Source organism: Myxocyprinus asiaticus, chromosome 32, assembly GCF_019703515.2.
Source record: "Myxocyprinus asiaticus isolate MX2 ecotype Aquarium Trade chromosome 32, UBuf_Myxa_2, whole genome shotgun sequence".
Classification (NCBI taxonomy): domain Eukaryota; kingdom Metazoa; phylum Chordata; class Actinopteri; order Cypriniformes; family Catostomidae; genus Myxocyprinus; species Myxocyprinus asiaticus.
In genome coordinates, this window is record NC_059375.1 from 23,406,950 (window position 1) to 23,420,010 (window position 13,061).

Genomic DNA, 13,061 nt, shown 5'->3' on the forward strand with positions numbered 1-13,061 from the left:
TTATGCATTGTTTAATTTATTTACATTATTTACTTATGCATTATTTTCTATGTTGCATTGCTTTGGGAAGATCTTGATCTTGCTCAGCCACATAGACTGAAATGTGACAACGTGAAATTTAGCATTATGGTAAGAATGATTTAAAGCCCCAGCCCTACATAGTATGTGGTGAGCGTCTACATACATGTAACTATTTCAGCAAAAAATGAACATGACAGAATATTTCAAGACATTAAAAAGATAACGAGAATTCTAGAGGTAGAACGATATATCGGTTTTACCGATTAATCGTGCCGATAGTTGCTTTTTGAAATTACCAGTTATCTGCAAAAATCTCCACCGGTCCGATAGTTGACGATTTTTATTTTTATTCCTCATTAATAAACCTCATCTTGTGAAATACATTTATATTTAAACTGTATATACAAAACTCTCCATCTGGTGAATATATAGGCAATAAAAAGCTTGATTTGGTAATTACTAACATATAGAGCATTGAAACAGAGCCATGTCCCCAGTGTATTTCGAGCTTGTTTATAGCTAAAAGTCCAGCGTTTTGCACCAAGTCTTTGGTTATTATGGGGACTTTAGTTGCACACTAAATTGCTTTTAGTATTTTATTGATTTGTAGCCTCAATGTCTGTGCCCGTCATAGTAAGGAAAGACCAAGAAATGTTTCATCATTCTATAAATGTTTAATGGGTTATCAGCCTTTTCCACCATTTTGTTTAACAGTACCTGCAAAATCCACTATCGGTTGACCTCTAGAGATTTCCTCAGTTGCCACAAAATCGTAATTAAGTAGGGAGGTAACTTCACAGGTGTGAAGCTAAAGCTGAAATATGACCCGCTAATGGCGCAACAAACTTTGTGAGTGATTATCACAAAACCTGTTGAGAAAATGTCCTAATTAGAGGTCGACCGATAGTGAAATTTGCAGATACCGATAACTAAGATGATGGAAAAGGTCCTTGCTTGTAGAACACTTGATTATCTAATCAAAATAATAAAACTGTAGTGAAGATAAAAATGTGGATCAATTAATCTGTAAACCCAATATTTCGGTCTACCTCTAGTCCTTATGTTATTTGACTCCAAATCCAAAAGAAAAAATAGGAAATTAAATTTGCATATAGAAAATAAAGCCTATTTTTAAGGCCAATTTTAAGTTTTAAATTATTTTCATGACATGTTATGCACATTTTAAAATGTGCTTAGGAGTCCTAAAAATAATGGCACAATGTAAAAAATATTAATAGCCTTAAAAGGCTTTGTGTTTTTTGTATTGATTGGTGGTTAAATATGGCCAGGACATCATTGACAGGTTCCGAGAGAACCACCCCTGTGTTCATGTTTACATGAGATCTTGGTGGAGCAGATATCGCAGTATTTCGCAAAAATAAGTTGTGTATACCAGACCGTTTGTACCAAAATGGGATTCGCCTCTTTAAACCCCAATGACAGTCCAGCAATAGCCAGGAAGCACAGCCTACAAACATCAACAGCACTGACGAACTATAACAGGTCCCACTGCAAACCAGCAGCACACAGACATCCTGAAACATCCATACCCCCACACGCCACACATGACCTATGAATAAGATCTGACAGACCCTGCACACCCAAATGATGAACCACTGCAGCCGATCTGACACAGACTCACTCACTCACTCACTCACTCACTCACTCACACTCACTCTCACTCTCACTCTCACTCTCTCTCTCTCTCTCTCTCTCTCTCTCTCTATATATATATCTATATCTATCTATCTACGGGGACTGGTGGGACATGCTTGTTTACCTTCTTGTCGATGCGGACAGTAAAGACTTCGCGGTCCCTCAGCGGCTCCCGACTGAGGACCAGGCCGTGATTGAATTCCTGTACCGGCTGATTTCGTTGAGCGGTGCGGTTGGAGTTTGATAAACCGATCAGTTTTCCGCTGCGCGGATGCAGCTCAGCCGCCATCTTCGCACGGGCGGCGCGGTTGCACGACACCAAGCGTCGTTTTGCGACAGTTGAGAGATGCTTGTAGGCAATTCGTGATCAAAACTAAACTCATTGCTTTCAACAACAGTATTGATTACTGAGTGTACTGTACACTAAACTTAAATGACTTAATTAACATTTAGATCATTTTAGATCATAACCAGATTAATTAAAACGTATATATAAATTAAACTCGATTAGAGCAAAATTGCAAGTTCTGATAAATAAATGATAAATGATCAGAAAGTCAGTAATATCAAAATAAGTGCAGCAATTTAAATGCTCAACGCCATATTTAACAACACAAATTAAATTACGAAGCAAATCTGTGTTTCGATTACTTTAACAAAACTGTCATTAATTGATTTTGGAAACTGGTCAATGCCTTGGTGCACATTACTTTTGAGAGTTAATTAAACAGTAAACTAATGAATGTACTGCTAATATAATCGCTAAAGTAATCTATTTTTTTTTTTATTATTATTTTTTTTAATTGTGGTCATAATACCATGTTTGTTTAAAAATTCCTCTAGGTGGCAGTGGATTACAGAAGAGCTTGCTTATCTAGCCAATACATTAGATACAGAATGGGACCTTGTATGACCTGTTTCATTATTGAATGGCAACATTCACTCCTGTCAATCCTTACTGTTATCTTAGCTGTCTGATTACACGTGATGGGTTGATCCTGAGAGGCATTAGCAGACTAAAACTAATTATTTTCAACATCTGGCTTAATGTACATTTATTCTATATGCTTTTTGATTTGATTTATTGATATTGATGCGTTTTGTGAACACTTGAAAAAAAAAGTTCATTTCAGATGTCTTTGTAAACATTGTTCAGTTAAATATGTATCTTACAGTTGTTAATATAGTATTAGAAAGACAAGAAGTTTCATTTCAGATGTTTTTATTGCTCAAAATGTGATGATAAAAATGCAACATGACAGCCCATCAGAACATTTTTGGAGGACATGGGTCAACTGAACATTGAGCAACTGTTTAAATAGGCCTACATATTACAGATGAGTGGACCACAAAGAAAATCTTAGACTTTAGCTTGCTTTGGTGATTAACATGAATCTCTATTAAGTGAGTTCATTCATTGCTTCAGCAGGGCAGCTGTGAGATGACACTGCTGAGTGTTTGTACAATGCCTGATCAAGATCAATGACCTGGCCCTGGACAAGGATTTTCTCCAAACATCCACGCAGGTAATGTATACTTTTTGCAGCCTCCCTCTCATCTGAAAAAAAAAAATAAAATAAATAAAAAGAGTTAGGTACAGGGAATTGAAAGATTGAAAGTAGAAGGATTTGTTAAAGGGGTCATGTCATGAGGAACCCAATTTTCCTTGATATTTTGACATATAGGAGGTCATTGTACTATAACAACATACTGTACGTTTCAGAAATCAAAACTTCCTCTGCAGCCTAAAAAGAGAATTTATTGTGTCCTCATCCTTAAAATGACTTGTTTTTAAATCGGACACATCGTGATGTCACAATGTGGTGTTCATTGAATAGCCCTGCCTCCACATACATAATCGCTGCGATGAAAGAGAGAGTGGCTGAGGTGCTTAAAAACTGGAAGTGGTACTATTGTTTCTGCTGTTTGCTTTTAAGCAACAAAAAGATTAAGTTGTCAAGTAAGGATTCCAGACGTTGTTGTGTTCCTGGTTGTGAAAAAAAACTGCGTCTCTGCATCTGCATCAGACCAGCTGTCTGTCTCAACTGTCTCGTATTATTAGACAGGACATCCTGTATTTTGGCCAAAACTGCCATGACGGGACGCCCATTGACCCGTATTTAACAATCAAGGGAGACCCCCTTCCCTTCTGCTCTGCAAAGATGGTAGCCAGTCATAAAAATGGGTCTGCCTTAAAGGTAAATTACACAGAAACTAAGCGTTTCAGACAGAGGGCCAGAGACAGGGTGGAAAAAGGTCATGTAAAACTACTTTGTTTTTGTTAAAAAAAAAAGACAACCTCAAGTAAAAGACATGACCCATTTAAAGGGATAGTTCACCCAAAATGGGAATTATGTCATAATCTAATTACCCTCATGTTGTTTCAAATGACTTTCTTACTTCCATGAAATACAAAAGGAGATGTTTGGCAGAATGTCACCCTTAGTTACCTTTCACTTGTATGGACAAATGATGCAATGAAAGTGAATGGTGACTGAGGCTGTCTTACTGTCTAATGTTTGTGTTCCACTGAGGAAAATAAGTCAAATAAGTTTGGAACAACATGAGGGTGAGAAAATGATGACAGAAATGTCCTTTTTTTTTGTGAACTATTCTTTAAAAAGAGATACCTGTGATATAGCACAGTTGACTTGATGGATGAAATGTAATGTTTTTTGAGAATTTAACATTTCACGAAACAGAAAGGACATTGGTGAATGGAGGAGTACTTGTGCATGGAAATTCTTGCTCATTTCCACCTTGCAAATTTACCTGGCACTCCTCCAAGTGTCAGTAGCATCCCCTTTTTCCACATGGAGAAAAAGTCCAGACTTTCCGTTTCAAGCCCTGCTTTGCCGTTTACCACAAAGGCATGTTTCAGTATGTTGACAGTAAAGGGAGCAGGTTCGTGGGGAAGGGAAACGGTTTCCGATCCCTCTTTTAGGCCCAACTGAGCCTCTGGTCCCAAAACATACTGGAATCCTGTGCTTTGGAAACTCAGTGTTGTCCCCGTCCAAGATCCAAAGATCTCAATTTTGATACCGGCCTCCTCTGTTTTAAGTTCGGGAAGATCTGTCATGAGATATGCATGAAATGGCATGTGATGTTAACTGCTATGCAAAAAGTATAAACATAAACATAAACACTTTCCACAAATTTGTTGTGTTGACTATGTGATAGAAATTTTGGAAAAAGTGTATGTTTTCAGGAAATGTTTATAAAAACAGGATGTCTTTTTTGAGATGAAGTAATAATGTCTGGATACAGTTGTATAAATTATACAGTTGTGAATTAGGGCTGCACGATATGGAGGAAAAATATGATATGCCATAAATTGTAATGCAATATGATAATCCTATGATGAAGTCATCGGAGTACGCATTACATCGGAATCCCCCACCGGCCAAATAATCAGAGTTTATTTTGCCCAATCTATTCTCTACTATCTGCATCGCCTTGAAAATCAATCCGTTATCGCAAGCCCTTGCAATATGCATATCGCTATATGTTCATTTGAGATATTTCGATAAATTCCATATATCATGCAGCCCGACTGTGAATTGAGGATCTAGGACCAGCAAAGACTGGTTTTGTAGCTGTTTTGTATACTGACGTTTTAATGCTTATGACTAACTCAGACAGAAACTGTTCTCTTACGTTATCTGCTTCTAAAATAGGCTTTTTGTTTAGTAATAGGCTTTAAACCAATCAGAATGAAGTAAACAAGTTTTATGGGATGTGATCATGCAATGTAACATATATAAGCTTATGTTAAAACTTTGTTGAGATAAGTCTCTCTCTCTCAGCTGCGTCTGAGGAGACCACCAGTTCGTAAATCATTAAATGAAACAAAAAGTTATGGTATTTGCTGCAGCACAAGAGGTGAATGTTTTAGTATTTGGGCAGGATACAAGATCTCTTGAGTATTTCCTGTGGGATGGAAAACTGTCCACCTCTCAGTGGATTTTTTTTGTTGTTTTTTTTTTTGGGAAAGATGTATTTTCAATGTTTCATAAGCTGAACGATCAACACTAATTTAAACAACTGCACAGCCTATTAAAGAGACTGCTGTCTATCCCTCACAGCACTCGTTTTCAAGTTTCAGGCCCTTTTTGTTGAATTTTGACTCACCAGATGTATTAAACATAGCTATCCCAGTTCCTGGAAAGTAGCTGCCTCTCTTGATCTCGGAGAAGCAGGGCCGGCGTTCCCATGTTGGGTCTGTATCCCAAAGGGTGCTGAGATTTAGCCACTGTCCTCTCCTTATACAAGCATCCATTTCTGGCTGAAACTGAGAAAATAAAAACAAAGAGAGGTATTAGAGAACACTTTTCAGCACTTATGTGATCATCAGTGATAATTAGTTATAAAAATATTATTGGAAAAGGGGCGTAGCTAGTCTTACTGGATGGAAGAGCTTCTGTTTGTCCACTAACATACCACCAAGACCCAGTCGTATCTTTCCTGTTAATTCCTCCTCTGTCAGCTCAGAATGAAGACCGACTTCAAGCTCTACATTGTTGTTTACCTCTAACACCACAAATTTGCCCTCACTGCGCAATTCCAGCTGTCCCAAAATAAACAGAGAAAGCTCAAAAGATTGATTTGAAGATAGATTTTTTTGTTGCACTAAACAGATGGATAATTATGGGATTATCACTGTCTTAAACAGATCTATAATTGGCATATCTCAAAAAGGTATGTTGATGCCGGATCAGAAAGGCAGTTGTTGCTTTACATTGCTACCAGATTTCAGAGATATTAGCAGAATAAACAGAGAGATACATAATATATAAATATAAACACCATTTACCAAGTGCCAGGCCCCATCATTGAGTTTTCGACCTCCCTTTACACTGACTAAAATGTCTGCTTTCCCAATCTGCATTTCAGGTATGCCATCACGCAGCGAAAGCACAAACCAGTCCTTTCCATCCTTGGTGTCTCCGTAGAAGATGGCCCCTTCTGGATCAAGGGTCCGGAACTCAAAGAAAGATCTGATGCTATGAAGGCGAGGTAAGACATCTTGAAATTAATGAAGTGATCTATATAAACGGATGAGACAGTTTATGTTTTAAATTGTTAGAAAACAATACACCCTCATATAGGTAAAAAATGCCCCTAGAAAAATCAAATCCTGTAGGAAAATATTGCCCCTTAATGTAAAAATTAATTTCTGTCACTGGCACTAAATACCATGGTACATGAATTTCAACACCATGGTATATGTCAAAGTACCATGGCATTACTATTTGATGCCATCATTGCACCATAGTACCACCACAGTAATTTTTTGTAAGGCATATGCCATGACATACAGTTGGTAATTACAGTTGTAATTACCACTATGATGTTTTGTATGTTTAAATGAGGTACACCACTACACGACTACTGCAGACATTATTTGATTTAGAAAGAGAATTGAAATCCTCCAATTTAGAGTCGACATACCTTGTGATTTCACTGAGATTTGCACTTGTCTGCATTAGGGGAGTCCATGAGGACTGTCTGTGAGCAAGACTGATGACTCCTTTGCCAGATATCTGTCACAGTAATCCCAAAAATCAAAGAGTAGTTTTGACTTCATAAATATACTGAGCATGCTCAGGTTACATTTAGACATATCTCTCATACACTGTAAACCGTAATGTTGTCATTATTTAAATAAATAAAAATCAAGTTGTTAATTAAATTAAACACTCCTTGAAATGTCAAGTTTTGGGCTCATAACACAAATATCTACACTGGTGGCCAAAAGTTTGGAATAATGAACAGATTTTGCTCTTATGGAAAGAAATTGGTACTTTTATTCACCAAAGTGGCATTCAACTGATCACAATGTATAGTCAGGACATTAATAACATGAAAAATTACTATTACAATTTGAAAAAAATGTTCATAACTTCTTAAACTACTTCAAAGAGTTCTCATCAAAAAATCCTCCATGTGCAGTAATGACAGCTTTGCAGATCCTTGGCATTCTAGCTGTCAGTTTGTCCAGATACTCAGGAGACATTTCACCTCACGCTTCCTGTAGCACTTGCCATAGATGTGGCTGTCTTGTCGGGCACTTCTCACACACCTTACAGTCTAGCTGATCCCACAAATGCTCAATGGGGTTAAGATCCATAACACTCTTTTCCAATTATCTGTTATCCAATGTCTGTGTTTCTTTGCCCACTCTAACCTTTTCTTTTTGTTTTTCTGTTTCAAAAGTGGCTTTTTCTTTGCAGTTCTTCCCATAAGGCCTGCACCCCTGAGTCTTCTCTTTACTGTTGTACATGAAACTGGTGTTGAGCAGGTAGAATTCAATGAAACTGTCAGCTGAGGACATGTGAGGAATCTATTTCTCGAACTAGAGACTCTGATGTACTTATCCTCTTGTTTAGATGTACATCTGGGCCTTTCACATCTCTTTCTGTCCTAGTTAGAGCCAGTTGTCCTTTGTCTTTGAAGACTGTAGTGTACACATTTGTATGAAATCTTCAGTTTTTTGGCAATTTCAAGCATTGTATAGCCTTCATTCCTCAAAATAATGATTGACTGGTGAGTTTCTAGAAAAAGCTGTTTCTTTTTTGCCATTTCTGACCTAATATTGACCTTAAGACATGCCAGTCTATTGCATACTGTGGCAACTCCAAAACAAACACAAAGACAATGTTAAGCTTCATTTAAAAAAACAAATACCTTTCAACTGTGTTTGATGTAATGGCAAGTGATTTTCTAGTACCAAATTAGCAATTTAGCATGATTACTCAAGGATAAGATGTTGGAGTGATGGCAGCTGGAAATGGGGCCTGTCTAGATTTGATCAAAAATGACTTTTTTCAAACAGTGATGGTGCTGTTTTTTTACATCAGTAATGTCCTGACTATACTTTGTGATCAGTTGAATGCCACTTTGGTGAATTAAAGTACCAGTTTCCTTCTGAAACAGCAAAATCTGTACATTATTCCAAACTTTTGGCCGCAAGTTCCTTGAGCTTTTTTTTCTTAAAAATCCATAGACTTATGTGTTAAAAACTCTTTGAATTATTTAGTTACGTTTCATTGGTCAAATGGAACATTTGGGGTATTTAAATAGTTGTTATTAAGAATTCAAAGAGGTTTAAGCTCTTTTGTAGTATTATTTATGTTGTTTTGTTGGACATAGTTGTTTCGTGTGATGTCACCATTAGGGTGTTCTGTGTCAGAGACTATTTAACAGAGACGGGTCACTGTTTAAAATGAATGGAAGAACTTGGAATGCCCAACGCTCAATGGATGTAGAAAGGAAGTCCCACTTTACAGGTAAAAGAGCCAATCACCTTTTAGATACAGACATCACCTGTCAACCAATTTGAGATTGCACATGCACATTAGTTATACAAGCCAGGAAAATATAATTTTTTAGTGTAATCTGAGGTAAAGAAGCACAATTTATAATTCCAGTATTGGCAGATTTTACCACTGATTTGAAAGATGTTCTTTGATCATAACCTTGACCAACTGTTTGGAGATTTTGTTCTTTCCCTATTCAAGTAGATAGGAACTGTACTTGTATGGCTCTTGTTTACATAGAAAAATAGCTGCCGGGAGCGTTCCAAAGATGGCTGCCGAATGGATTGACTTGCTTAAAAGACTTTGTCTGTGTCTCCTTTAGTCAAGTTGGACCCTGTTAACACTTAAACTCAGTCTCCTTGTGCATGTGCAGCTGAAGTGCAGGCACATATGCATTTCTGTGGAGAAATACGTTTATTTAATATTTTACCTAGAATAAGTTTTAATCTTCATTATTTAAGCTGTTATTGCATGACCTAAATTTGAGTCCATTCAATTAAAATTATTAAATTGAAACAACATTTAAATAGCAAATCTGAGTTAAGTCTACTTACATCCAGTTACCTTAACTTAAATAGTTAAGATCATTCTATATGAACACCAAGTTAAGTGAACTTAATTTCACAAGTTTTGGAGACGCCATTACTGAATTCAGTTGAGGGAACGAGTTTCGTCAATCAATTGAGTAGTCAAGTTTTTAGGGTTTTAAGTGTACTCTCAGTAAAGGCTATAGGTTAACAAAAGTGTCTGTTATATCCCAGACAAGCAATTAGTGTAAATACTTCTGCCCTGAGCAAATGTGGAACTAGGGTTGAATACGCCAACCATGCAACTACTTTGTCAACTACAGTTGCCTCCAGGCAAGACAGTCAGCTCATAATATGTACCTGGTAAGGTCCTTCTGTTTTGTAATCTGTAACAGAATTTGCATTGTAGAATTTGGATTTATGCCATTAGCAGGTGCATAGGCCGAATTATTTTTCCACTGTTATCTCATTTAACATGTTCATACTGGTTCAGTAAGACATAAATATATCTCAAAAAGGAGAAATATAGTATAATTTGATTGCAAAATAAATAGAAAGGGAAAGTTATCTTTAGTATAAATTGACAAAGCCTTGCTGGCAAGTTTAGAAGTTGTTAAAAGCCATAGATAGATAGATAGATTGATAGATAGATCGTAACAGTTAAATTGCCTTTTATATTACATGTCTCTCATATCTTGTTAAACACTAGTTACAAGAAAGTATTTTTTTCATCAGTAGATCTGTAGATCTAAAACTTACCTGACCACATGACACTCCTTTGCCCAGCAGGATCAGGTACAGGCCTAACAGTAGCACAACAACCACTTCCTTTAGATAATTCATCCTCTATAGATTAAATCATGAGTAGAGGAAAGAGGGGATGGAGTCAGATAGATAGACAGAGACAGCAGTAAAACAAAAGCTATATGGCTTTGGTTTAGCTGACTGCTGTCAGACTATCCCTCTCTCTCTCTGTGTGTGTGTAAAGTGAACTCCAATCTGTAGTTTCTGGTCTCCTCAAAGGACCAGAGACCAAGGATGTCGACATCACAGAACTGGAAAATATTGATCCCGTGCTTGTTTGTTTGAGTGTGAGTGTCTGAGCATTGAAGGTCTTTGTAGGCAAGGTGATTTATTTTACTAGTGCACAATCACAACACTTTACAGTGGCCCTAAACAGTATTTTGACACTTCAGCCACACTTACAATGAATGTCATTATATTAGATTAACAAAATATTAAACCAAGTGACATGATTTTGAAAAATGAAAAATGAAGGCACTATTACCTTGCATACATATTGTAAAAAAGAAAAAATTACTTATAGTTGACTGTAAATTATAGCCAAATTATAGTAATTGCTCAGGTCAGTAAGAATAATTTCCAGTGAGAAAATGAAGGAACACTGGGCATATTTGGACAATTTTTCTTCAGTACCTAATGAAAGGCTCAGCGAAATGCTATATTTGTATCATCCCTTGTGATGAAATTGTGAGGCAGCACTGTATCAACTGTATCAACACAGGCAGAGAACACAGGAGTCTATTGTATTATTACAATATAATTTCTAGCAAAGTTTATGTATGTGTTTTATTCTTCAATAGGTGAGTTACTTGAATTGAGCTAAAACTTCACCTGTCCCAATACTGGAATCGACAGTTTGTCTGATTGCATAACAGATGAACTTTGAAAGGTGACTGATGTTTGCTCGCCCAGTTCAGCGAAACCTTGATATATTTTTACTGGTGCGGAGGTGTTTTTTTCTTTTTTTCTTTTGTTATTATTTTACATTAAATGCTAAAACATCAGCACCAGTGTAGTTTTTTTAAACTACACGAGAAAAAAAATTAACAGTTAACCTTTGAAAACTTTTATGTAGTTTAATTGCTTTTCTGGTGTGCATCCTTCTTAATATAACCCTTTTGTTTGGCTTTCAAAATGATTCCATGTTTAGTGCCAAACAGAAGAGAAATGCTGCTTTAGGGTGAATAGAGGTAAAGCGGGACAGCTGGTGAATTGGGACACATATGCTAAATCTTGATCATTGTGTATATTTTCCCATTACTAAAAATCAGTATCAAGTTATTCCTTAACTAGTATGGGAAGATGAAAAAAATGGTCTTAGTGCTGACGTAAATTCAAGGGGGTTGCAATATACCACATATGGACAGCAGAGGTGGGAAAATACTATGGTAAAATGAAGCGTTCTGAGGCAAATCTTGTTAAGGTTCTAAAATTGTGAAATGTGATGGATGGATTCAGTGGCAGGGAAGAAAGACAGTAAAGGATAAAGGAAGAATGAAGCAAAATAAAGGAGGAAAGGAAGAAGTTAAATCAGTGGAATGAAGAGAGGATGAGGAGTGCCATACTGTATATACAGTAAGGATCAAATCTCTTAGTAGCCTATTTAAAATCAGTACAAGCCTAAAATGTTCTAAACTGATTGAAATGTTAATCTAAAATTGTAGATCTAATTTAATGCAGTTTTATTGTTACTATGCATTTTATTATATTTACATTGAGAATTAAATACTGTTGTATTTAAAAGATCTAGGTGTTCCTTAGACAATAAAAGTGTCCCAGTTTGCCAGTAAAGCTTGAAAATGTGTTATTTGGGGTCTGTGTGTGTGTTTGAAGAAGCATTTCAAGTTTTTGCAAACACATTACAATAAGGTTCTTTTTGTTAACATAAGTAAATGCATTAGGTATTATGGACTAATAATGAACAATATGTTTTACAGAAGTTATTCATTTTTGTTCATGTTAATTTATGAACAGGGTTGGGAGGGTTACTTTTGAAATGTATTCCACTATAGATTACAGAATACATGCTGTCAAATGTCATTTGTAATGTATTTCATTAGATTACTCAAGGTCAGTAACGTGTTCTAAATACTTTGGATAACTTCTTCAGCACTGGTAGATTTTTTCACTTGTTTTGACTATAAAAACTCTGCCAGTACAGTAAGACAAAATACACATGTTAAAAATACATTCTCTGAAAAACCTAAATATCTTATGCAGTGTTGTTTCTAAAACAAGATCAATCAAATTGATCTTGTTTTAAGGATTTTTAGATATTTTTACTGGAAAACAATACAAAAATTATTATCTAGAATAAGATCTTACTAGAAAAAAACGAATTATGATCTAGTGTGAATTTTCCTGATAAAAAAAAATATGATTGTGCCTGATAACATGTGGATGTAAAATGGCTAGAAATAGCATTTTAGCTTAGCGTAAAGCTGACAATTTACACAAAGTTTATTTCTATTTCTTCTGCTTCAAACGTACTTCTCTGTCTGCTCGTATGAATGTAACACATCATAAGAAAGTGTTTCACCGCTGTTCAAATGCACTTTGGATCACATCATTTATATGTATAAATGTTTTCCATCTGAAAGGACTAAATATTAAATGAAACAAATGACAATAAAATGCAAAGTAATCTCTTCAGTAATCAAAATACTTTTTGAATGTAACTGTATTCTAATTACCAATTATTTAAATTGTAACTGTAGTGGAATACAATTACTTA

General features: G+C 36.0%; 2 protein-coding genes across 3 annotated transcripts in view; both read right to left on the reverse strand.

Moving 5' to 3' along the window:
* LOC127423066 (neuralized-like protein 4) overlaps window positions 1–1,981 on the reverse strand; it is a 45,729-nt gene extending 43,748 nt beyond the window's left edge. For both annotated transcript variants that reach the window (XM_051667086.1, XM_051667085.1), the window contains exon 1: window positions 1,802–1,981. In XM_051667086.1, the coding sequence (XP_051523046.1) occupies window positions 1,802–1,966 (165 nt within the window). In that variant the 5' untranslated portion in view covers window positions 1,967–1,981. The remainder of the gene's footprint in view (window positions 1–1,801) is intronic.
* Window positions 1,982–2,882: 901 nt separating this feature from the next.
* Window positions 2,883–10,512, reverse strand: LOC127423467 (sex hormone-binding globulin-like). The gene is made up of 7 exons (XM_051667784.1): window positions 10,283–10,512; window positions 7,129–7,220; window positions 6,491–6,680; window positions 6,083–6,244; window positions 5,809–5,968; window positions 4,450–4,749; window positions 2,883–3,235 (listed from the first exon to the last, which is right to left on the reverse strand). Exons 1-7 carry the CDS (start codon window positions 10,364–10,366, stop codon window positions 3,078–3,080), a joined length of 1,146 nt encoding a protein of 381 aa, XP_051523744.1. The 5' UTR covers window positions 10,367–10,512; the 3' UTR covers window positions 2,883–3,077.
* Window positions 10,513–13,061: the final 2,549 nt, after the last annotated feature.